The 27,673-nt window shown below is 39.5% G+C and overlaps 1 protein-coding gene across 1 annotated transcript; it reads right to left on the bottom strand.

Moving 5' to 3' along the window:
* Positions 1 to 5,212: 5,212 nt before the first annotated feature.
* On the bottom strand, positions 5,213 to 27,604 carry LOC137291619 (uncharacterized). The gene is made up of 10 exons (XM_067823013.1): positions 27,456 to 27,604; positions 22,277 to 22,622; positions 21,351 to 21,534; positions 19,536 to 21,207; positions 17,357 to 19,236; positions 16,730 to 16,895; positions 16,375 to 16,578; positions 9,872 to 15,440; positions 8,515 to 9,477; positions 5,213 to 8,356 (listed from the first exon to the last, which is right to left on the bottom strand). Exons 1-10 carry the CDS (start codon positions 27,458 to 27,460, stop codon positions 5,213 to 5,215), a joined length of 14,133 nt encoding a protein of 4,710 aa, XP_067679114.1. The 5' UTR covers positions 27,461 to 27,604.
* Positions 27,605 to 27,673: the final 69 nt, after the last annotated feature.

Below are 27,673 nucleotides of genomic sequence, written 5' to 3'. Positions count from 1 at the left end.
AAGTAATATCATGAAGAATATCTATAATATTATTCATAATGCCACCTGCATGGCATAAATGACCAAGGCCCCTATTCTCGAAACGTTCGTAGCCCTAAGAATTCTTAACCTTGATCGTAGTCAATGTGTTAAGAATGGGCTTAAGACGTTCGTAGGGTTACGAACGTTTCGATAATAGCTAGCCAGGACGCTGAGCTAGGAAATATATTTACCATGTCGGTCAGGTTCTTGGTAGGTGTAAACTAGGGTTGAAAAATATTGACGACAATGTTAGCCTTTCTACACGGGGACATTTATATGTACATCCTTTGTTATTCTATGGAATGATGGAATCCTTAACAGTTCAGCAATGTGGGTTGTTGATTTGTTGACGGTTACACATAACGGCATCATCGTGCACATGGCAACTGACACGAATATTTCTACCACAACTTCCAGTAATTTGACAAATGCCATTTTGGATAAATACAAAACAACATATGAAATATCGTAAAAGATAATGTGTTGTTACAAAAAATTAATGGCTTGTTCACTGACGATCGGCGAATTTTGATACGGCTCTGAAAAGCTTATGAAACAAAGCATACAAAGCTGTTGCTCACATGGGTAGAAGTGATATATAGATAATGAACAGGTAGGGTGAGCATGTATGTGTTCCTCAGAGTGTCTACACTACTATACGTATGGGAGGAATGAGACTTAAGACGAGGTCACGCTCCATATGGCTGAACATGTGCAGCTCACTTTAACAGGGTTCTTCTAAGGTGAGGTACTATATAATGTTGTATCTAACGCCAGTATGACCTGACTAAGAATGTCAAATTCTTACACACCTTAAGTCCTTTCATAGACTGTAAAAGGACAGTGGTAAAGAGCAGATCCATGTAGCCACCCAGCATAAGAGCTGCATTGAAAATCTTTAGGCAGTTTGTTGATTTGTCCTAGAGACCAATTTATACGTTGATAACATGCTTTCTATTAAATTTATTACTGTGATGTCCATTGCTCGAGATACACCGATAGTTATTGCACGGTCTATACACTAATTTTTTCCTTGAGCAAAATAATTGTATTTATGTTCAAAACTGTATATATTAGTTAAGTAGCCTAAATATTGGAGTTTGCATGTTTCTAAACTCGCGTGAAAACACACTGCCAGTGGTCAAAGGGAGGTAATCGGTAATTGTTTCCCCTTGTATTATGCGATTACATTCTTTCCTAAGAACATTTTTATCCATTAGAACTTTACTCATTAAGTAACGTTTATGAATATATGCATATGGAATATAAAGTTAAACCCCATGATTATATATCAAATACATTTCTAAGTTATCATAAAAGAGTCCTTTTCATAACTATTCAAATAGTCATGCAATACAACACTCTCCTAACACTGTACAACAAAAGATGTTAACTTGAGCTGGTTCTTTCATGTCATCATGAAATATAGCAGATGAATGTCGCAAGTTATCACATTTGAGCCATTAGATACAACATTCTACCAACACTGTACAACATAAAATTCTGAATTGAGCTCGTTCTTTCAGGTGACCATGAAATATGGCAGATGAACATCACAAGTTATCACATTTGAGCCATTAAAATACAACATTCTACCAACACTGTACAACATAAAATTCTGAATTGAGCTCGTTCTTTCAGGTGACCATGAAATATGGCAGATGAACATCACAAGTTATCGCATTTGAGCCATTAGATACAACATTCTACCAACACTGTACAACATAAAATTCTGAATTGAGCTCGTTCTTTCAGGAGACCATGAAATAAGGCAGATGAACATCACAAGTTATCACATTTGAGCCATTAGATACAACATTCTACCAACGCTGTACAACATAAAATTCTGAATTGAGCTCGTTCTTTCAGGTGACCATGAAATATGGCAGATGAACATCACAAGCTTTCATATTTAAGCCATTAGATACAACATTCTACCAACACTGTACAACATAAAATTCTGAATTGAGCTCGTTCTTTCAGGAGACCATGAAATATGGCAGATGAACATCACAAGTTATCACATTTGAGCCATTAGATACAACATTCTACCAACACTGTACAACATAAAATTCTGAATTGAGCTCGTTCTTTCAGGTGACCATGAAATATGGCAGATCAACATCACAAGTTTTCACATTTAAGCCATTAGATACAACATTCTACCAACACTGTACAACATAAAATTCTGAATTGAGCTCGTTCTTTCAGGTGACCATGAAATATGGCAGATGAACATCACAAGTTATCACATTTAAGCCATTAGATACAACATTCTACTAACACTGTACAACATAAGATGTTAACTTGATCTCGTTCTTTCATGTCATCATGAAATATAGCAGATGAACATCACAAAATATCACATTTAAGACATTAGATACAATATTCTACTAACACTGTACAGCACAAGATGTGGACTTGAGCTTATTCGTGGTTGTGATCATGAAATATGGCAGATGAACATCACAAGTTAACACATTTAAACCATTACATATAACATTCTGCTAACACTTTACAACATAAGAAGTTCATTTGAGTTTGTTCATTCTAGTGATCACGAAAAGTCACACATAAACATCACAAATCATCACAGTTAAGATATTAGACGCAACACTCTACTAACACTTTACAACTTAAGATGCTTAAGAGTTAAGTTATTCCTGTGATCATAAATGGCGACATTTGAACTATAAGATGCTTATTTCCAACGACCTACAGGGTATTTAACGTTGCTGCTACAAAGCATTCTTCAGAACATTGCAAAACAGCATAAAACCCACTTCAACATTCACTGTGTATAAGGTAAGAATATAGAAAATTTAAAATATTTGCAACTTGTGATCATGTGTATGACCAGATAACACATCCATAGCGAAGCCACACGTTACAAGAATATATCATAATTATATAGCATGACAAGGCAGAAACCACTAGGCAGGAATTTCAACTCAAAACAGATTCCAAAAATTAAATAGCAGCACTTAGGGCAGTGCAGGCCAGACTAACAGACTTATCCAACAATTGGTATCATCACGATTTTCACTTGTCTATTCACATAATTTTACTTTATGTTATTTTGCCTTGTACTCTTAATGGAATCTTAATGTGGTGACATAAAGGGTGTATTTTGAAGGGAATATCTTATATATTGTTTAAAGAAAACCACAATCCTAGATGCTAAATAGTTATTCAACTATGTGTCATGTGGATATCAATAACTGTATGAAGTTCCTAGTTAATCAGTTGTTAAACAGAACTATTACACAGTGAGTAATGGTAGAAACATGGCACACTGGTGACAAATACCCTTGAAATATCTCAACGTCACATAAACAGGGGTTTCTTGTAGTCTTCGTACTTAGATAAGTTGTACTTATCACACACTACACATACTAAGAATATTATAACCAAGTACATGGGCAGTAGGAATCATCAGAGTATTGAAGTCTTATTTTATCTAATCAAAAACAAAAAAAAAACATTATCTCTAACATTACACTGTGTGATTTGATTTTCAAACTTAGTTAGGAACGACATTTATCACTTTCAGTCCCAAACCAAAACGTATTTACAATAAGTTATTACTGAAATAAAAAGAAAATACATACAAAACCCATAGATTTTTTGTCAACAGTAGCATTCATTTCATAATTATATTAACAGACATTACTACATCTTAGATACAAACATTGATCATACGTCTGAATATTGAGCACGAAGTAATGTTATAACTGGCATTCAAAGGGAGACAATCAAACTGTCTTAATACTGATACAAAAGCTGAACTTTAACATCCTTGAAATAATAAATTGTAAACTTAAACCTTATTTACTTCCGTTTAGATATTTTAAGGTTTACACTTCAAGAGTGCTTTCATCCATTCCAAAACATTTAACTATAGTAATAAACATCAAAAGCACGATTACTGAAACTATCAGAAGCACCGAACGATTTATGATTTCCTATTATTTTGTAAAGGATTTTGTCACTTTTATTCACACAAGTATATATTTATATACATAGATGTATTTATATTAATAAGAAATGAATATGTACAATGACAAGTAACAATTCTATTAGCCTTGGTAATTTCATATGTCAGCCTAAAGAACAATACACTATTTTCATGATGTGATATCTCTACTGATGTTTTTATATGCAGATCAGTTGAAAAGTGTGTAATTGAAGACACTTTCAAGCACTTGTAGTAGACGTAAGTATTTCTCTAGCTTATGAATTTATTGATGACGTCATTATAGTTTAACATTAGTTTTTATCTACTTGGCAACACGTTAAAATAAGCATATAAAAGATTGGTACATGTATACAATGCTTTCACATTTGTGTAAAACTGACCAAATTAATCTGCCATGTATATGCTTTCATATGATACTTCACACATCTGTATACCTAGATAGTCTATACTCTGTATAACAATGTCTATATTTCTAACCCTTTTTATAATACTACAAACTATAACGAAAACAGAAAATAATCAAAAAGCCCCATGAACTATCTATTTGATACAAAAGTAATCACATATCTGTATATTGAGCTAAAGACGACTGAACTAGCGTTCAAGAGACATACAATCTAGGCGTCGTCTTTTATATAGCTTTGATCAAAGGAAATGACTAGAAGTCTACTTCATTTTGTAAACTAAGAACTGAACAATATTCAGTTCTACATTTCCATCTAAAATCTATAACTCCTCATATATCTATCAACATAAGAGCAACATTCAAAAGACTGTATTTGTATCAGTTATGTTTGCAGTGACAATATTGAAACAAGGCATATCTCACAGTAAATTGCTTTAGCGCTACAGTTACATATATAATAGCATGAAGAGGGATTAAATGGCAATGTTTTGTGAAAACAATGTATATAACTGGAACCACCTGGTGGTTAGAAAAATCCCAAATAAATTCCGTAAACAACAATACTGAAACATCAATGTACAAAACTAAAATAATTGATGTGATCAACGACATAAATATCAAAGTTGTAGATAACAGGTTTAGGTCATGACTGCGTTTCATCAAGTTCTGTTAGAAATCCTTAAAAACGAACATCCAAACTGTTTATTACAGTATATAACCACGTAGGCTGCCACAAGAAAAACAGAGGTTGCCAAGTAGTTCTGTCTGTCATATGACATACATGGCAAAATTGATACTTTTCTACTCTACTTTTTGGAATGTGGTTCATAGCAAACTTGAAGGTACTCTCCGGCATTTGCTCTGCATGTTTTGGCATGTAGTTCTAGAAATGACTTGCACAGTTTACATTTAGCTCGAATGAACAGTGGTTTGGAATTTGGCATCCTGAAGGCATATAATCCTTTGGAATATCCAACTGTCACATTGCCCATTGGCATTCTGAATGCGGCCTTGTGTGAAACTTCGAATTCCACCCCGGAAATGTCAATATATCTTACACATTTTCCATACCGTTCCTTGTCATGTGATGCAGTATCACGTGACCTTGATCCCATGCAAATATTTTCATGTCTTGGCAATAGTAATAGTGTGGGGTTCCTTTGAACTAATGTTACTTGACTGGATGCTTTTCCTGTTTTAATTCGCAGGCGACGATCTCTTCCATCCAAACGTATAGAAAGAATATAATTTGAAGCAAATTTATCCTCTCCAGTTTGAACATCATCTTGAGGTGTTTGTGACGCCTTTGAAACCCGCTTAACTAAAATGGGATGTTTTTCCATTAATCCACCCCGAGGGAGAGTAAGCTTTAGCAATTTGTTCCTTGCTAACTTGTTCAAAAGAGAGTCAGTGACAACAGCTCCAAGATAATCAGACACTCTCACATGAAAGGAATCTGCACCCCATGAAGGAATGTACCCTTGGTATCCTTCAACAGTAAATTTTACAAGCTGAGAGCTATCCAGATTGCTTTCAGATGAGAGTAAACCCTTGCCAATGGTATTGTCTAGGCCAATGATTATATCTGCTATGGACGTCAATTGTCCTTTGTGAACAGCAAATATCGTTAACTGATTTTTGTCAAATTTGACAGTTTTGGAATCTGAGTCATTTGTTTTCTCCACAACACGAATATGATTCAGAATCTTCGGGAACTTCTGTTTTGAACCTTTGGATCGTGATGCAAAGTGACTGAAGGCTGTGTTAAGGTTGTGAAAAACTGTCTCGGCATATGAAAGAAATGTATCATCTGGGGTTGGTTCTATGAAAGTAACTGTTGGTTTTGCTGCAGACAAATCATCAATCATATTTGAAAGTTGTCTGCTTTTTTCTGACACAAGTCTGTGTCCAAGAGCAACGTTAAGTATATTTGAGAATCTTGGGGACACGTACGTTCTCTTTGAGTCACCAGCATTGCCTTTCACTTTGGGAAGTACTTTTGGGAATACAAATCGGACAGTCAATGGCTTCTGGTCTTTCTTTGTTTTTGTTTCTTCAGACATTACAAGAGCTGGGTCACAACACAAATACAGATCACTCTCTGAGAGAGGATAAATACTGAAATGTTCATCATCACATGCCATCCCTTCAGCAGTCCAGGTGCTATGGTGTTCCATTATGTCTGTACTACCGATCATCATGACCCCTTGGGTCGAAAGAAGCCCTCGTTTCTGGTGTGTCGTCATTGTAACACCTGAAGTATAGTCATCAAGTGTAGTAGTTACGTCCATAGCAATCCGTTCAATAGTGGCAGGTTTAAATCCACATCCTTTTAAATCAATTGTATTCATAACAATATTGATACCTATCTCTGATCCTGTCTTCCAGCATGTATGAAGAGCTGTGCTATGGTTGCAAACCACATGGCAACGAGGCCTGCATATATGAGGACGTGTAGTCCATGAATCAAACGGGAGGAAGAGTGTGCCTTCTTCTTGTCCTTGATTTTCCGATTTGGCTAATCCCCTTTCTATCTTTGATGGTATATTCTGGAGAAGTTTCTGAACTTGTAATGGGTCAGTAATGTGATATAAGACACCAAGAAAGCTGATCAACTGAAGCCTTTCAATTGTCTTCAGATCATTCATTTTATCAAAGGGTTGATGGTACCACACACCACTGACTTGGGTGATAAGTAATGATTTTGCATCACTTTTCCGCAACAGTTTGAAATCGTATTCAGATGACCCTTCTCTTCTGACTTTGACTAAGAATGTGTCATAGGAAATACCATTACCCAGCTCAGCTGTTGTCACCCAGCACCATAAGCCTGGCTGAACTTGGTTTTTCAAAGCTTTCATTTGTTCTTGTCGAAGATGTCCTGCTTTAGGTTCTGGTTGTGCTGGCCATACCCCTGGACACATACTCAAAGCAAATCCAATCTCTCCCACCAATTGTTGCTCAATTTCTTCAACCGGTGATCTGGTATAATACTCTGCAGCATAATGTTTTAGTAACACTACTGGATCTGTCATCTGTCGACTTTCATTTCGAGCTATCTCTTCAAGCCATTTGCGTTTCTCCACAGGCATAAAAAACCTGAAGCCTGATGTTTCAGCCAGAAGTACCAGATCCTTCTTTGGCACCATACCGTCTTCAGTTCCTTTTGTCAGTATATGCTGCACCTCCATTTCCTTCAACTGGGCGTAAGTGTCGAGACCTGTGGTCGTCCAACCACCACTATGAGATCGTTGTGCATACACAGTTAGCATTAACACACCATCTTCGATTGTAAGACTTACTTGAGATGAAACTGGAGCATTTTTCAGGAGTATTTTTCCTGCTCTGAATTTGTAAGTGAGAAGGTATTTCACTCCTGAAGCCAGACGTAGCATCTCTAACCATATTCCATTCCGCCCAAGCGTTGACAAGGAATGTGTGTCCCCGACATTGCCAAATGATTTCCAGTCCACAGATACTTCTAGCGTTTGTTTTCTGTTCCCAACACTGTTTTCAAGTTCCTTCACACCCCCATTCAAGTTGACATTAAATGAGCGACATGCCTTCAGAATGTTGTACAAAGGAAAACTCTCAGCTGCAAATGTTAAAAATCCATCCTTGAAATGTATGTACCATGGCATTGATTGATCAATTAAACAAAACATAGTTTTGTTTGTTTTTGTCACATTGTCGGTGTGTTTGATGATAATTTCTCTCATGGGCGTGAGTAAATCTTTAACTGAATCCACCATAGTTTCGCCCTGTAGATTAAGGATGTCTTCCTGAAGATCCAGACATCTGTTGATTACATTCACCAATCCTCCAAGTTCATTGTTTGGGTCTCGCCCTGCAAGCATATTGCAGACTGTGATATCTTCGTCTGAATACTTGGCATTGAAAGACGGCCAATCAACTTTGACCTTCACTGCATGCCCGACCAGTCCAGTAATCTGTAAAAGCAAAACATGTTATGAAAATATATAGAAGATATTATACAGTAAGAATGAGTAATGTGGTTTTCTTTCCTAAGTTGTTCTGGCATGTTACGTTTTACTATGCCTCACAGAACAACTGTTTTAAGTAACTATCAGTGTATGTATATACATACCATCTTCTCAGCTTCAGGAATGATTTCAGATTCAACCTTATATTTGAAGTAAATCTCCGCAGTTTGTCTTGAACTGGCTATTGTCTCCACAAATCCAGGTGTCATGTCATAGCTATGAAGTTCATGGCCAGAGAATTCGGAAAATCCTTCAAATAGTCCGCCTGTGTTAATTTGTTTCTGAATTTGCTGTCTCGCTTCAATATTTTGCAATTTGCAGTAAATATCAGTCCGTCCACTAGTCAATCCTGATTCAGACTGGGATGCACACAGAGCAAGTGTGATCTCTTCACCATCCATCAATAGATCGGCTTCAGATGAAGATGCTGTATTCTTCAGGATAAGCTTTTGGGGTTTAGTTGTATACCAGAGCAAACGTTTCAATCCTACAATCAGATGGGAGATGGCAATGTGTAATCCATTTCGCCCAAACGAGGCCAGAATAGACGTATCTCCAATTGAGGAAAACGACTTCCAGTCAACAGACACATCTGTGCAATATACCTGTCCTTTTTTCTCTGCATCTTGTGAAAACGTGCAAACACCACCTGCTGAATATACACATATGGTCTGATATGCCTTGAGCCGACTATACACAGGAAAGTTCTGCACCACAAACCCTATTCTATCATTCTTATAGCTGCAAACCCAAGGCATTGATTCTTCACATGGAAGGAGTGTGGTCTTTCTTGGCACTTGTACTGTAGACGACAGTGTCACAACAATTTTTTGCAGTGGCGTTAATAAATCATGAATACAAGTAATGGCAGAATCTCCATGGAGAGCTATGATATCATCATAGAGGCCTTTGCATCTTTCCAGAACGTCAGCTAGGCCTCCCAGTTCGCTGTTGAGATCTCTTCCTGCCAGCAAACTGTAACAAGTTGATCTAGACTCGGAATCAACTTCATCAAAGGACGCCCAATCCACATCTATCTTCACTCTGTGTCCAACAAGCTCCTGCACCTAAAAAAGTGCACATTTCAAATTTAAAGATTTCCTATCAACGTGATGTGTACATCTTATGAATAGTTTTGCCATGAACAATTTACAGTATATCTTATAAAAAATTACCTATATTAACATGACACACATCGTAGCATGAGATATATAGACAAGAATATTAAGTACTGCTCTCTGTTCGTTTCTTAAAACATTATTCATTCTAAAATCATGATTTGAACGGTAGTCACCTATCCAAGCCTGTCTCTATTTCCAGGAAAGTCCCTTTTCAAAGGATAAACATGTCCAAAGTGTGAAATTGAACTTGATGGTTTAATATTATGCAACGAAAAAACTTGAATAAATGTCTGATGCGCCAATGTCTCAAAATGATCCCATGAAGTGGTGTTTGACTTACCAATATTTCTGCTTTAGAAATTATGTCTGTTTCCACTTGAAACTTAAAATGAGCATCATTGTGAAGATCATTTGGGACTCTTTCACTTGAACGTATAGACAGGATCGGCTCTCCACCATCCTCTTGGTCAGGTCTCTCAAGTGCAACGTGATCTGCAAGTGTTCTGCCATCTAATTCCTTGAAGGGTGATCCAGTGTCATTGGGTAGACAGATAATGTCTATCTGGTCCACCTCTTCTAGACTGTGTACCTGTTGCAAAACTGATGTCAACGTTGTAAGATAACTTGCTATTACAGTCACTAGCCAGGAATCTGACACACCAACTGGTTGGTTATGTCTGAAGCTCTCTAAGTCAACTTTCAATGATTTTCCAATGATCGTTTCTGGGAGCATCGTGTCCAGAGTGGCTGTTGATTCTATTTTCTTTTTAAGCTCATGATTTTTGGTATTCATCACGAGACAGTTTGCTTCACTTAGTCTCTCGTCAGCCAATGACCGAATCCATGTTTCATCTCCAGGGTGTGATAACCCTGTTTTCCAGCGAGCAACAAGTGGGAGACAGACTTTTATGTCAGATAGATTTGCAAAGTGTCTTTGATCTGTGTCAGTCAAATGCATTAATGACATCACTTCATCATATAGGTCATACATCTGGAGACTAACTGTGGCCTGCAATGGTGTAATTCCCTCAACCTCTTTGCTAATAACATCAGGGTATTTTTGCAGGATAAATTTTACAACATCAACAGAGTGAGTTGCAATTGCTGAGTCCAAAACAGATGGAAGATCGAGTTTCGCTTTAGTTTCTTCAAGAATTGCAATTGCTGTGCTTTCCCATCCTTTCGTCAAACAAAGTGAAATGTTTGATATTTGATCACTTCCTTTGCTTAGCAGCAGGAACAATCTTGCCAAATCAACATCATCGCTAAATCCCATACATGCAAGGGCACTTTTCACAATGCGATCGTCTTTTGAAATAAGTTCATATTGTAATAAAGTTTCAAGTGTGTGGGATTTGACATTGCCAGAGGTTGTGACATACCCTGCAGCTGTTTTCCCTCTTTCCCAGATGTTCCTCTTTGAACCATTGGTCATTTGTTCATGGAGGTATACTTTAGACCAGCCAAAACATCTATCAAGGAGACAGTCTAGACATGTGTAATCCGTTTTCTTATGGGATCTATGTTCAGAATTGGTGGGAAAGCCTTGTTCAAATAAAAGTGACGTCATGTGCGGATGACCAAGAGCAATGCTGTACTGACCAGCCTCCATACCAAAGTTGTTTTTGAGATGGATGCTCTGTGGATCCGATTTATCTCGTAAAATTTCAAGAACTGATTTTTCACCTGCCAGAACAGCCATATGAAAGAGAGTCTCTCTTGTGCTCTTTGACACCCATTCCACTGTGTTTTGTCGTTCTACCAATAGCCTTACACATTCCTTGTGTCTGTGTTGCACTGCTAGAGCCAATGGTATATTGCCTTTGATTTCCTTCAGCAATATATTCCTTAGTGTCTGCTGATCCTGTTCCAGTCTTGTTAGCAGAGTATCAATTATCTTTGATGAGCCATATTTAGCTGCAATGTGTATGAGGGGTGCCTCTGCATAGTTATGTGTCATTTCATCAAGAATATCTTCTTCAGCAGCAAATATCATTGCCAGCGCAACTTCATCGTTCCTTTGGCTCAAAGCATACTCGATTGTCCATGTTTTCCTGCCAATAGATAGTGTTGGGTACAAGATGCTTGTGGGGGAAAGAGGTTCAGAACTATTTTTTGTTAATAGATATCTCAACCAGCCACAGTGGACGTTTTCCTTGGTCCATTTAAATGTAGTTTTCAGTCTGAATGATTCCGATATGTCCTTAAGAAGGGACACATGACCCATTGCTCTTGCAAAGTCCAATGGAGTTTTCTTCCCAATGTCTTCACGTTCTGCTAACTTGAGATTCTTTTCTAAAATCTTCCTAACCATTATCTTTGAGTCACATTTGCAGGCATAATGCAATATTGATGCTCCATGAGAATCTCCTTCTGTCAGACTTACATCAGGCAATGTTTCAAGCATGTGGACGAAAAATTCACCATGCCCCTTTTTTGCACAATTCATAAGAGCCCTTGGAAGGCACTTAGCTAATGTTGCAGTCTTCTCAATCAAGGGTTCATCACCAAATTCCAGGACAACCCTGAATGCAGACACAGATCCACTGAAACCTGTTAGTTCTAACAGAGTTGACAACATGTCATCACTTAAGGGTTGTTTCTTCTGACACAGTTCAAGTAATGTCTTCAATACAGACGTCATTCCATTCCTGGCTGCTTTCATAGCTGCTGAATATGTGTCAATATCATTTGATGTTCCTGTGTTTGTAGCAAAGTTTAGGAGGGCTTGGGAAGCGTCAGTATGACCTTTTGATGATGCCACACTAAACGCCTCATTCAACAGCTGACTGATATTACTTGGGCTGTTCTTCTCAAAGACTTTCAACATTATTCCAAGGAGGTCAATGTTTCCTTTAGATACAGCCAGGTTAAAAACACTAATCCAAGGTTTGGATAGCATCTTTTCTGGGAACCTTTGAAGGTTACTCTCTGCAACAATTTTCAGAAATGAAACATGATTCATTCTGACTGCCAAAGCCAGGGTGGTATTGTCAACAACAAGCGTATCAATCATGGCCATGGTAGTCAAAGATTTGGATACTTCATCTCTATTGCTCTGAAGAAGCATGATCAAGTCAGTTAGTGTACAGCCATGGATGACTATCCTTGAACAAATGTCTGATTGTCTCTGAAATGCATTCTTAATTTTCCCTTTCAGATGAACAAATACACCAGGATTGCACAGTAATGCTAACGCTATAAGCATGACGTCTGGTATCTTAACGTCATGAGAGACAGGCAAAACGTCTATGACTTCTTTGACAATTTCTTCAAGAGGGTATCGTGCTTTTGAGACAATCATTTTCATGTGTTTTCCTTTGAGATAATGGGATAGAATACCACTGTGCAGTGAAGAAATCTTTTCCTTTACATATGTGTCTTTCTCAACCTTCTTCCATTTTCTAAGTTTATCTATCACACCATCAACACCTGGGACCGAGGAGATAATTGCTTGACATGCTTTCTCTACTGTGGTCATTGGCATGTGCTTTGAGGATGTTTGAATAAGTTTCATTGTCTCAATGGCAAGATTTGAAACAGCCAAAGCAAATGGTGGTAAACCTTTCATTGTATCCATCATGCTGGAAAACAGTGGCTGTTTCGTCAGGTCTTTCACTAAGGCTGTGTCACCTGCAATCACTGCTCCATGAAAGATATTTCCACCAATCTCACTTCCGACGTTTGACAAGGTCATAAGGTATTGAACTCTCTTTGACACTGCATTTTTGACAGTCTCTGATGGTGGATATTCCTTTGGTTTTGAGGCTAGATCTTCTGTAAACGTCTTTACACCAGGTGCCAGGAACACAGCACTTGTGGATTGTAATGCCAGGGCAACATCTTTTGAATTGTTGTGTACTAATTCAGGAATCCTAGAAACACTTTTATTGCCATCAGTCACTGACAATGAATTATCTTTTGATTTTGAGCTTACTTCTTCTTTAAGACTCTCAAAACCTGGTTTCATGGACACCCCACTTCTGTACTGAAAGGCCAATGCAACCCCACTTGATTTGTTGCGTAAACCAGGATACTGCCTGACACGTGTCATCAATGAAGGTCCTTCAGGTGCTGCATAACATGTCTTCTGTATTTCAAAATCTGGAACTGCCTTTATTAGAGTAGGTGAAACCCCATTCATCAGCAGCAGTTCTGCGAGTTTCCAATGCTTGTGAGATAATGCATACCACAGAGGACTTGAACCAGACGCATCTCGTAGGTTGTGACCCTCAATTCCACATTTTTTTAGATGTTCCAAAATCCAGTATATGGAATCAATGTCACCAGATCTTGCCAAGCAATGGAGAACACTTTCACCATGTTTGGTCTTTGATGGCTGAATTACCAACTTCAGAAATTCAACAAAATAGTCAGTTTTTGCCACAGATTGAGAAGTACACGCCATTAATTCCTTCACCATTGGCTTGATAATGGCAACATTATACAGCAAGGCATAAGTGATAATCTGCTTCATAACTGACAATTCTTGTGCATCTTCTCCCAACTGCAGTGTTTTCATTCCCAGTACATGTTTTAGGCATTCATATACATCACTTGGTTCCTTGTCAGTACTTGAAAAACAGATCAAGTCAGCAGTTGTCCAACCTTCCATGATTGGCTTCGATGCAAGATCTGCCTTCCTGTGGAATGAATTCAGTCTTCCCTGTAACCTACCAAACAGGCTAGGTTTGCTTAGCAATGCCAAGCCTGTCAACACAACCTCTGAGATCTGTTCTTTCTTAGACAAGAAAAGAATGTCCAAAACATAATTTCCCAGCTCTTCAAGGGAGCACTGTGATGTATGTAAGAAATGTTGCATCTGTATTCCCTGAAGGTAATAAGATCTCAGAGATTCATACAATAAACATACTCTTTTCTTCAGCTCTTCGTTCCTTTCCACCACTTTCCTTCTCCTTAGTTTTTCTATGACAGTGTCAATACCTGGCACCAAGGAAATAATTGCTTCACTTGCTCTTTCGGCAACTATCACTGGATCTGATATGAGTTGAGGGTATTTCAAGCACAACTGCACTGCCTTGGTGTCCTGATTTCCGATTGCCAATACAACTGGTGATATACATTCAACTTGCTTCATCATGTATTTAAACATGGGCTGTGCTGTTATTTCTGACATCAAGCATGTATCACCTACAATGGCAGCTGCATGGAAGATTGTTCCACCCAAAGATTTTCCAATCTTTGATAAGCCTAGCAGGTATTTGACTCTTTTAAACATCGCATCATGGATGGGCTCTTCCTTCCGAAACGACTTTGGTTGTTCAGTGTGAGAGTTTGGTGATACCCTTTTCCGTAAATTTGAATCTGGATTCAGGAACAAACTACTTTTAGATCCGAGTGCAATTGCAACACCTCTTGAATTGTTCTTAAAGCCACCAAAGAGCTTGGTTGCGGCTCTAACCGTCCTTTCAGGCAATGGATGGTGTGTCCTTTTCGTATCCAGATCAGGTACAACATCATGTAAACCTGGAGAAGATCCATTCAGAAGCAACAGTTCTGCGAGTTCCCAGTGTTTGTTTATCATTGCATGCTTTAAACCAACGCTTGCGTGAAATTGGTTGGGATCTTTGCTTTCCAATGGGTCAACATTTGCAGCTTTCAAGTACTGTAGTATCAGTCTGACATTGGTAATGTCATTAGTTTTGGCGAGATGAGAAATCACTTCAACATACATGGGATAAACATCGTTGGTTTTTCCAGGTTTTGAAGGTACTTTAAATAATATTTCCTTCAGGATGTATTCAACAACACGAACATTCCCTGATTTTGCTGCTGCAATGATGCACAGTTTCAGAGATAGTTCATCCCAGGCCACTTCTTGAATGCTCTTAAGAGCCGTTAGTGCTAGGTCTACAGGACCCGTCGAGAGAATTTCCTTCAACCCAATACTGGAACAGATAAAAATAACTATAAAAATGTTGAATACGAGCATGCGAAAACATATTCCATTACCTCACAGCTAGCTAAAGTGACAAGGAACCTAAGGACTATTCCACTCGGGTTACATTCTTTAAAGTTTGGGTAATATATGTCCAATGCAGTACACACATAAACTAAATCATTGTTTTCCTCTTTAAAAAGAAAGTATACTAATAACATAACTCTTCCTTCGGTTTACTTAACTTTTACGACTTCCTCGTACACTGACATTGTGAATGAGAGCCACATGACTTGCTCAAAAGCTTTCAATATGTTTTATGTTACGTGACAAACATTACGCCGAGTTCAATTTCCTATTTTTAATTCATTATGTCTTTTTTCTAATTATCGTTTGTTTGGGATGTTATAGCTGTTATTTTCGCGTGTTTGATGAAGAAGAAGTGATTTGTCTTTTCATTGATAGGACAGGATACACCCAGCTTTACATGTACGCCCTTGCAAAATCACTTTTTGATGGAGATTGAACATAACTCTTCCTTCGGTTTACTTAACTTTTACGACTTCCTCGTACACTGACATTGTGAATGAGATGGTGATTCCTAAACATATGCTCATAATATAGTTGGAATCTTCTTTTTTCAGAAGGTCTGCTTCAGTGTCGGGATTGTATATATAGTTCACTACGAGTGAAAACCGACTGTTACCCAAACATATCACGGAAACATTACCAATAATAGTAATAATCCATTTCAATTTCGGTTAAAATTATTGAAAAGTAGTACACTTAAGATGATATCAAACATTTCTTTTGATGTTAACAATGTCAAATTTGGATATGCTTTGACTTCTATGTTACTGATAAGAACTACAGAATATTGGCACTGTCTTTGGAAGAGTGATTAGTATTTCATAACTAAATAAATAGTTTGTGTGACTTCTCACCAGGTGGCTTTGACTGCATCAGAATATCGATCTTTAGAATCAATGTCCGTTTCAGATTCATCTGTAGAGCTATCAGCAAAATCAGGCAGCTCTAAAACTGCCCCACCCCGGTCCAGGAGGTAGTCAACCAGTGTCCAGTTGTGGTTCATTGCTGCTACCTGCAGTGCTTCATGATATCCGGGAGGGACAGCTTTCATATGTATTCTGAAAACATACGTATGTTTTCATTAGTGAACAACACTGAACAAACAAAAAAAATAAACAAAAACAAACTCTGAAGGATATTAAGGAGATCAGTTGATGATACAATATTTTAATATTTATCATTATCTCAATATTTTTCAATGTCAGATACCTTTCACAAATGTATTTCAGTTGTCCAAGCTTCTTTTTTTCTTCTTGTTCATCTTGTTTGGATGTATGTCCCAGTTCCCTATGCTGACTTTGCTTCCTCAAGTATGTTGGCATTGGATTGTAATCATCTCGGTCTATGCTGTGTAAAGCCCGGCCATCCTCTAAACCTTATTGGATGTAAAGTGTAAAACCAGAATTTACAAGAGATGACTATTTGACGGAATTTTCTGCTGAGATACTGCCATTATAGAATATGAACAAATCATGAACTACAGAATATTAACATTTTTGTGGTACCTTATAAGAAGCTAGTATCATTGCAGATAAGCGACGGCAGACTCTGTTACAATTAAGTTTGGAGTGTATATACCTGACAGACCGGTAGTCGCCTCTTGTGATTTCATTGGCTGTTGGAGCTTATACTAAACTGGAATAGGTGGAATAATCTTGTGGTTAACGCGTTCAAATGAGACACTGAAACCTGAAACTCGAATCCCAACAACGTGTGGCCCATTTCTATTGTTACCATTGTAATATTGCTCGAAGGTGGTGTAAAATTCCGTTCCTCAGTAAACTTGAATACCGAAGGTGATATTGGGGATAGTGAAATTATTAACACAACACTCACCAAGACATGTACATAGAACAGTCAGTGTTGTTGGCACTGCTCCATGTTTAGTAAGAAGTTGTATCATCTTCGTGTCACCTTTCCAGGCAGCAAGATTAAGTGCCTTCGTCATGTCTGTATGAGAAAGTTCAGTGTCACTATTACCTTTCATGATGTGCTTTGCAAGTTCATACTCCCCATACCACACAGCCAGGTGCAGGGCTGAAATATGATGTGGCTGAAGACGTTGTAAGAGGTGTATCAACCTTTCTTCCAATAATGCACTGTGGACATTTCTACTTTGAAACAATCCAAGTGTCCGAAGTTGGATGAGTTCTTTCAGCACGGATGCATTCAAGTGCATTTTATTTCCTACAGTTCTCAAGTGTGCCAAAGATAAAGTTTCAAATTCAGAAACATCTGGCATTATCTGATCCCTTAGGAATGAAGGTAATGTCTGGTGTTTGGGCTGAGGAAACAGAAATATGTACGAAGAATCTGCTCTCCACCACAACTGATAAACTAACTCTTCATAACAGATCTCCATTTTGTCGTCTGTAGTATCGTCATCACTGCTATCAGGCCAGAGCGACCATCTTGTTAACAGTTCTTCCTTCATAAGCTGGTCTGCTCTTGCTATAGCTTTCAGGTAAGCATTGGTGTACATGCTCAGTATCTCTACAGGGGACTTGCAAGGAAGAGTCCACAGGATTGTAAGGTTGTTTCCGTATTTGATTAAGTCTTCATAACATCGCATTTTGTTCTCATTTAAGCCCAGCTGACATTTCAGTATAGTTGATCCTGATCGTTTCAGTAGTAGTGCAATAACTTTCCACATTCGTTTCGCCATGGCAGCTCTGAAGAGCTCACAAGCCGGATGTTTAAATGACGTCTTCTTCACCCTCATTTCCACTGGGTATGATCCATGTTGTAGGATGAAACAAACAATGGCCTCCTTTTCTTCAGGTTTAAGATGTCGATGCCATTTCTGTATGAAGAGAACCAGAGGAAGGTGGTCATGAATCTTGAGTATTTCAAGCATTGCTGGTCTGAAACTGCCCAACAATTTTGCCGTCATTAACTTTGTTCCCTTCAACAAATTAGGTGCAGTGTCTTTAATGGTCTTAAATAATCCAAAGGAGGGCCTTCCCGAAACACATGCTGCTCCAAAGATTCCATTTGGTAACATGCTGACAAACGAAAGCTGAGTATCAGGGTCGCCAAATCTTTTTTTCTCCTTTTCGTACAGTTGCAACAGTTTCTGTAACAGTTCAACATTTCCAGACTTAGCAGCAAGATGAACTGCAAACGATTCCATGGTACTTGTCCATGGGCTTGCCATTAGCAGATCCACTATTTTCCCATTACCAATAATGATGGCTCTTTCCAGGGCAGTACAGAACCTTCTCAAAGATGAAGGAATGTCAGCATTTTTCACATGTGATGACTTGGTTTTCGACCCAAATCTATATCCACGTTGAGGTGGCAGGTAATTTGGATTTGCTTTTAGTTTCAAAAGAAAGTCAACCATATCATATTGTCTTGTCAGTTCTTCAGTGCTTGGTTTTGTCCTTGATGATAAAAGGCATGTTTTCTCGTTTTGATGTGTGTGCTCGCGCCACAACAAAGTAGGCTTCATCTCCAGAGCGGCCAAGAGATATTTGTCAAGATACTGAAGTTCATCTCGCAGACTGGAGATCAATACATCAGCACACTTGAGTCTCCACAGCCTGACTGCACAGAACCTAGCCTTCACACCATCTTCACCATCCAACAGGTTCGGCATTTCTGTTACTAGTTTCTTCAACGTTTCGGGTTTATTCATAATAATGAGTGTTTCAAGTGCTGAAGGACCCGCGCTTGGTGGCACTGATTGGAAGATTACGTCACAGAAGTGGTCTCTGGAAAAAGAAACAAACTTACAAATTATTTGGATATGAATATGCTGATCTTGGACAATCAGCAAAACATTGTAACCTATAGTAACATAAATAATAATGATAAAGGTAGCAAAAACCTTTAAATGATCATTTGTCTAGCCAGTATACGATGGTGACAATATTATTAGCATGTGTCAGTGAACCACTAACAAGTAGGATAATTGATGATGCCAGGAGGTATCAAATGTTTCGCAAAACAAATGCAGCTGTTTTCTAAACTTCCCCATGTCAGAATCAAACTAAATCCGTAAGACACTCACCCGCTATCTTTAAATATCACCTCACAAAAACGACATTTTAACTTTCCATTGCCCAATGCTTCCAAATTTGTTTGGTTACGTGGTATATCTCGAGACAGCTTTTCATGTGGTCTTGATGGGAAGCCGTTCTGAATTAAGTACGGGCCAGTGGATGTGTTTGGAAGTTTCTTCATTTTCTTCAAAAGTACCTCAACCAGCCCGTAATTCATGTATCCTACATAATGCAGTATGTTCTTCCCATACGCATCCATGGCGTAAGGATCCAAGTGTTCCAGATGGTGGTTTATCATATAATCCAGGACCTTTCTACCCTTCTTATAATGAGCTGCAATCAACAAAGCAGTCCGACCCATTGCGTCTTTTGTTGACGCAAAACTCAGATCCTCCTGGGAAAGCATAAACTTGACAAATTCCAGATTGCCATCCATGCAGGCGTAGTGGAGGGGGGTTGAATTTCTCCAGTCACCAACATTTATGGTTTTGGTCCTATTTACAAGTAGCTTAAATGCTTGAAGACACTTCTTGTTTTTCTTGTCCCTTTTTGCATCGCCCCCTTTATCAGTGCAACCCTGGACAGCATCATGCAAGGCTGTCCTCTTCATAATGTCAGTAGCGTCAGGAGGACATAAGTTCAGCAAATACTCCAACAGGTCTGTAAGACCCAAATATGCAGCTTGGCCTACAAATGGGGAAAGTGTGTCCGGATCTCTCTTGAAACACTTGAGGATAGACAGACCATATGTCTTGAGGTTCTTCTGTGCTTCAATCAAAAGTGTCTGGGAAGTCTCTTGATCAAGATCTATATCCACACTCATCTCTGCAATGCGTCCGAGTACTCCAAAGTTTCTGCTGTTAAGTGCCAGTCGTATTCCTTTGGAAACATCCTTGCTCGTCATTTTCTTGTCTATGAGATGTTTCACAAACTCTAACTTATTGTGTTGGCAAGCATAGTGGAAGGGCAGATCACCATTGGGATCTCTATCTAGAACACTGTGACCACCATTTATAAGCCGCTTGACAATTTCGAGGTTGCCAAACTCTGCAGCAAGATGAAGAGGTGGTCGCAAGAACGTTGGTTCAACCGTCCTCACCACCTTGGAAAATCTGAGAGCATGGTTTAGCTCCCGATACTGTAGAGCACAGCATGTGAAATGGAGCACCAATTTCTCATCAAGGATGTCTGGATCAAGCTGTTTCATTAAGTAGACGGTGTCTTCCTTCTTCAGACTAAGGATCATGCAGTAGCAACTCATCCCATTCACGTCAGGGGAGTCGAGATCCGGTTGGAATGACAGAAGATATGCAGCAACTTTCAGATGTCCCTTGTTGGAGGTGACTCCATGTTGAGTGAGAGCACAGTGGAGTGGTGTTCGTCCATTAATGTCCTTTTCATACATTAGTTTATACTTATCCAAACGCATGCAGAGAAACTGGCACATGTTAAGATGTCCCCCTTGTGCTGCATAGTGAAGGGGTGTCGCCATACGTTTATCTATCAGCATCTCCTCTGTCAATATTCTCCCTTTGTTTTGCAGTAACCTCTCTATCTTTTCTTTGTAGATAGCATAATCAATCAGTGCAGCGTTGGCTTCAGCTTTGGGATCTATTGGTGCTTCCTTAACCTCCAACTTTGCGACCGCAGCAAACTGGCTGAGTTCGTCAACAATGGATCCTGAAACAACATTTGATGTTTAAACTAAGTTCAACGAATCGAAACCATTTTGGCAGTTGGACCTTTTTTGGATGTGCAAATGAGGAATATATGAATATTGCTTAAGTTGCCTGTGGATCCGGCATTAGTTTTCAACAACTTACCATTGCCGTCAGGACGAGCTGATGTGATATCTGTTGGTATGAATGAGAAGCCAAACATACTCCGTGCGTCCAACTTCTGTCGGAGGCCATCAAGGTTCCAGTGACTCACTCCACTGGCATCAAACAGGAACAGCAGTCCAACACACGTCACCAGGTAACGACGCCCGTCCCTTTCAAACGCTATCTGTTAGGTAAAGATGATGTCGTTAGCACTACGCGAGGATGTATTCAGCAAGTTCCAAACAGGCAGAGCAGCTCTACGTTAATATCTCCTTCTGGTTCACTGGCTACCCCTCAACTGTGGGAAAACAGGTCGCCGGATGCCAGTATTCACGATCGTGTCAAGTGAGTGGGTGAGTTTAGTTTTATGCTGCACTCAGTAATATTCCAGCTATATGGCGGCGGTCTCTAAATAATCGAGTCTTGATCAGACAATCCACTGACCACCAGCATGAGCATCGATCTGCGCACCTGGGAACCGATGACATGTGTCAACCAAGTCAGCCAGCCTCACCACTCGTCCCGTTAGTTGCCTTTTACGATAAGTGTGACACAACGGATAATTAACAAAACACACATACATACACACACTCACGCACGCACGCACGCGCGCGCGCGCGCGCGAAGCCCCCCAACCACTCCATCCCCCTCCCCACTCCAGCTTAAGAATCAAGATTCAATCTGATGGTCAAATTTCAATTGCAATCCACTTATATCGAGTTTGTGATCAGGATCATATGCATTCTGTAGAGGAACTGAAAATATTGTAAAATGATTTGCCAGATGACCTGTCCTTTTGTGGACATTTTGAAATGTCTACAGCACACGTCTCTCCGTTTCTTGAATGTGTATCCCCTTCGCTAATGTCAATGGTAGTACTCGGGAGTGATAGATTTGGGGCTAAGATGATAATGGTCTCAACTTACGTCTTTGTACGACACATCTGCTGGATACTGGAAACTCTGGTTGGTGGGTTTTCCAAGTCCAGCTTTTGGTAGGACGTCGCTCAAACTTAAAACCTTTTCTCTTGAAGTAAGAATCTCTCTGTTCTTGCAAAGGAAGACGAAACCATTCTCAAACACCTGGTTAAACTCGGTCTCGATCTTCTTCCTGACATCAAGAACCGATGACTTTGAATAAAGCCTGTAAGACTTGACAAGCAGACATGGGTTGGTGGAGCTCACCGCTTGGATCTTTACCAGAATGTCTCCCCCTCTCTCCCTTGGCACTGATGGAGGGGAGGAAAACACAAAGGGAACCTCAGTTCCGTCCCTGGAAACAGACGACAGAAATCAGTGCCTCAGTATGAAATGTTTAACTGAAAGAAGCATGATGAGTTGTTTTTATATCTTCACAATAGAAACCATCTCCTCGCTCTGGGTACAAACGAAACATTAGTACGATCTTTTGGTGAATCGAATCATACAACAAGTGCGGTTCGGTAGTCTAAGGCGAAGATATTCTATGTTCACAGGTGTTTCTAGGTTTGTCCCCACCAGTGTGTTGCCTGTGAGTTACAACATAGTGGTACACGTTTAAGACACTCACACTATGTACTTGCTAGAATTCGGGATCGGTGCTTTAAGCCCATTAGTGGTGTTCCCCGCCGTGATATTGCTGGAATGTTATCAAAACCACACTCACTCACGCACTCACTCACTCACTCACTCACTCTCTAAAAGTCGACATTACCCCCACCTCATGCTGACACGTGACATAACTCAATTACCTTTTAAAGGTTCGTCAAACCAATTTCACTCACTCTTAAAATATTTTGACAAAACGGAATAAAGTATTTTCACTTTGTGAGTGAGGGAGTATGGGTTTACGCCGCTTTTAGCAATATTCCAGCAACATCACGGCGCGGGACACCAGAAATGGGCTTCACACATTGTACCCATATGGGGAACTGAACCCGGATCTTCGGCGTGACGAGCAAACGCCTTAACCACTAAGCTAACCCAACGCTCCTTGGAGAGGAGTTTAGAATTTTAGACTCAGTATTATTTTTTGTGGAAGGAGAGCTCGTCATCGAGAAAACATAAATTACTGAATAAATCTTACTGACTGTAATTATCTATATCAATATCTAATTATAAATGCAGTATGGTATATTGTAGGAGTTTATTGTTGTTTCGTATAGACCATAAACTCGCACCATTTTCGAATTAAATGCATATTGTGTCTGTTTTCTTGCGCGGCATAAAGATCAGAAGCAATGAGCGACTACTTATAACAAGGAAAAAACAGCCATACCCGTAGATTGTCAATGTGATATTGATAGTACAGATTAGATGATGATTTAGACCATACTCTCAAAAACCCTAGGATTGCGACGAAACCTCTGCTGAACTCAACTCAACTACGAAAAACGCATCAAAGACTACCCGGAAAAGTAGTTCGCCGAAATCTGACCTTATTTCAATATTGAGGAGTAGTCAATCACAGGCCTGTAAACCGGTCTAGAGTATATATTTGATAGCAGTTATCTCAACTGTTTTTCACACCACTGGTGTTTAAGAAAAAAAATGCCAAAGGCTTAAAATATCGAACCCTTCACCCGCCACAGTTTACATAACAAAGTAGGTAAGAGATTCGATATTTTATGAATTAAGTCATCCAAGGGAACTAGCATGCGTTGCCATACTGTTTACATATCTCTTAACTTAGGTATTAAGGATATGGGAAGATCGGTTTGACAGCATTTCTGGTGTAAATTCTAAAAGTATTTATCAACGATGTAATGAAAAGAATAAAGAATCCTGGTTATCAGACTGGGCAGGTCACCAAAGTCACATACAAGATGTATTCAACTCAGATAGTTATGAATCACATTGGCGGCTCAGTACGTTATCTGTATTGTCATCACACTCGACTCAAGCTTGAACACACTGTTGTTTCCTGCTAATACGTTATGAAAAAACATGTGCTTCTATTTCCAAGTATTTGCGCGTGTCTGTTGAGCTGATTGGCGGGTTTGATGCAGTATGGTGACTGCATACAATGTCTATTGTATAATGTTTGCAAGAATCTGAGTGACTGTGGTCGCTTTCAGCAATATGACCGACCATTACGACCGTGGAGCACCAGAAATGGGCATCACGTACTCCAAATCATGTTCGCAGGCGTACCTGGGCCATCAGCGTGCGGAACTAAGCTTAAACCAAATCTGCAATCACTGAAGATCTAGTTGTATGAAGCAAATCTCTATTGAAAAAATATTTGTTATTTGTTTATTTCTAATCCACCTTGAAACCCAGGTGTCTACTATCCGTACAGAAATTCTGTTTCAATGAACAATGACTTAACCTAAAAAAAAACCACATGATATCAAAATATATACCATGGAATTACGACGATTGGAGTTACGTACCGTCCAAGAGAGGTATAGAAAACAAAGGTTATAGCTTATATATTTGCTACGCCAAACCCTCTTTGATATACGTCCCCGACTCAAAGCATGCATAGATGTATATCTGTGAACTTAATCTATTTTGCTTATTTAGAAGTCATGTACGTGATGTATGGACCGCGGCATAGTGTCTTACCCGGTATTCACATAGAGTGTATGTTAGAAGCATGGGACGTATTATACAATAGAAGGTATTAGGTGTAAAAAGAAGACAGTAAGTCAAGGAGAAGGAAAACATCTGTTTGAATGAAAAATATTTTACGAGTAAAAACCTTAAGCGTTTTGTTCGTCTTTGTTTGTGGTGCAAGTAAGTGAACTTGATAAGCCTGCATTCTTATCTATGTGCTTGTACGTTCACATGCACACACATGTAACGGATTATGTGTGGTTTGAAACGAGCGCCTACTGGTTTACCCCTGCTGGTAATAAAATATTGCACATGGATCTTCACATGTATGTCACTGTGTCGGGTGCATGCAAGAGCCCATTGTGATAGACTCACAACATCAATGATAATGTGTCTTCATACGAACGTCCATTGTCTTCGTTCTCTGTGATTGTGGTAATGGTGCGAAACATTCTAGTTCTATAGATATCAAATGCTTAGTTGCCTTGTAGAGAATCTTCTGGACATATTACCTTACAGGAGAACTATCCACAAGTTTTATAGGCCGAAGATTTTCAAAGATGTTCAAAAACATTTGGATCTGTTGAAAAATATTTGTAGAAACGTTTTCTACTTTATTTGAAATGTCAACCAAGTCAGCGAGCCTGACCACCCGATCCCGTTAGTCGCTTCTTACGACAAGCATAGTCGCCTGTTATGGCAAGCATGGGTTGCTGAAGACCTATTCTACCCCGTGAACTTCACCGGTCACAAGTCCTCGAATGAGTAACAATGTTCAACAGTTTCTCTCCTAAGAGAGTTTCTGCCATAGGCTGACGAATGTGTCCGAAATGTGCCTCTGTTCAGCCAGCAGTGGATGGATACCAGGTGGAATGAGATGGTAACATGACTTAACCCTCCGGCACCTCGAGGACAGCTAAGGTCGCATTCTCCGATTTGGACTAAAAGTTGCCGATGTCATAAAGGCTTTGAACGTGATATTCTGCTTGGAAAAGCTCAGGAAATAGGATTGTTATAATGATATTATATATATGAAACGAAGAATTCGCTTGGCAGAGTGGCGTACCCTTGGTGTGCCAGAAACGAAATACTCACTCACTCATGGCTTACTGAACTTTGCAAATTAGCAAGGTATTTCATCACAGTAACGTGTTGTGAACAGTGTTCACAATAGTTTAATTTACCAGCCGGCCATCAGGGCCTGCTGCTACTAAAAGGCTTCAACATCTACAGGCAATGAATGAAATCTGCAGGCCCATTTGGTTAAAGTCAACGGAAAAAATAACTGACAGATTATTTACTCACGACCACAAGGGCCCGCACATTGAAACTGTCGGCCCGATACAATAAAAACCGGCGCTGAGGCCTCCAGACCGGCGGTCATTTCGAACGCTGGTTGTGATGTCTACTGCTCAAATCTACTCCATTGTGGACGTGCCGTGATTCACAATACATGGGGGCATGGATTGACCTAGCTAAGATACTGAACGCTATGTATCTCAGCTACGATTTTCCCGGACGATATCATACGCGATATTCGTGTGCAGATATCGACTGATATTTTAATCCCGTTTCGTTTCGGAGACCTTTTCGTTCATATTTATTTTCAGAAAAAATTGCGATTAAATGAGCATTATGAAATAGATATCGGCATGAGGCCGTGGTGGAACTAATTACCATCGACTCTTAACCATCAAACTTTTTCCTCCTTCACGGCCCATGCATATGCATGCGCAGTTATTAGCGTTCTGATTACGACCCCGGCATCTCTGTCGTGCCAATAGCATCGAAAATAATTGGTCATGTTAGTCATTATGTTGAAATTCAACAGTAACTAACCAAAACACGACAGTGCGACCCTGCAAAACGCGACATTTTGATGAAATGACGCGCGGTTGCGTTTAGCGCTTTGTTAAATATTGAGAATAGCATGCATTACAACCTATAGACTACAGATGTGACACTGTGACATTTTTATGAAATGTCGCTTTGTCGCATTGTCGGATTTTTGTGCTACGGTTAATTTTGCCTCTTTTTACTTGTTTGTGAGGGGGCGACAACGCAACAATGCGACAATGTTCCTTCTAGAATTCCATACTGCACTCAGCAATATTCCAGCTGTATGACGGCGGTCTGTAAGTAATAGTCGAGTCAGGACCATGGGCATCGATCTACGCAATGGGCAACCGATGACATATGTCATCCATGTCAGCTAGCCTGACCTCCCGAACCCGTTAGTCAATCCTAGGACAAGCATGGGTTACTGAATATGAATTTTAACCCGGGTTTAACCCGAGTTCTCGACCCTAAGCCATCAGTCGCCCCTTATGACACACATGGGTTTCTGAACCGAATTGTAACGCGTTCCTTCACTGGCATCACTAATATGTAAGACAATTAAAACCATTCTGTTCAAGAAAAAAATAATTAATGACACAGTATCCTAATACTTTTCATTTAACCCAAACGTTTCAACGCAAATACGTAATACACAGACTTGAATATAAGATATACATGTGCAGTCAGATCTGAAAACGATTGTTGAGATGAAAAACATTTTACCTACCCCATTACTGACTACCCGTCCATCAGTACCAAACAAAGTTCGCAATGGCTATTCATCCACCTCGAGACTTCTTGGTTACAGTCAGTCCTGACCGAACACCCGGGGTAGACTGGCTGGTCGCTGTCGCACCCGTCGTAATCACTGCCAGTAAACAAACAACGCATTGCCCGTATGTTATCAATGCCCGGGTCTGAATGATCCCCCACTGAGCAAAAACG

This window comes from Haliotis asinina, chromosome 7, assembly GCF_037392515.1.
Source record: "Haliotis asinina isolate JCU_RB_2024 chromosome 7, JCU_Hal_asi_v2, whole genome shotgun sequence".
NCBI classification, from domain to species: Eukaryota; Metazoa; Mollusca; class Gastropoda; order Lepetellida; family Haliotidae; genus Haliotis; species Haliotis asinina.
The sequence above is the reverse complement of the archived record's forward strand: the minus strand, read 5'-3'. Positions and strand labels throughout refer to the sequence as shown.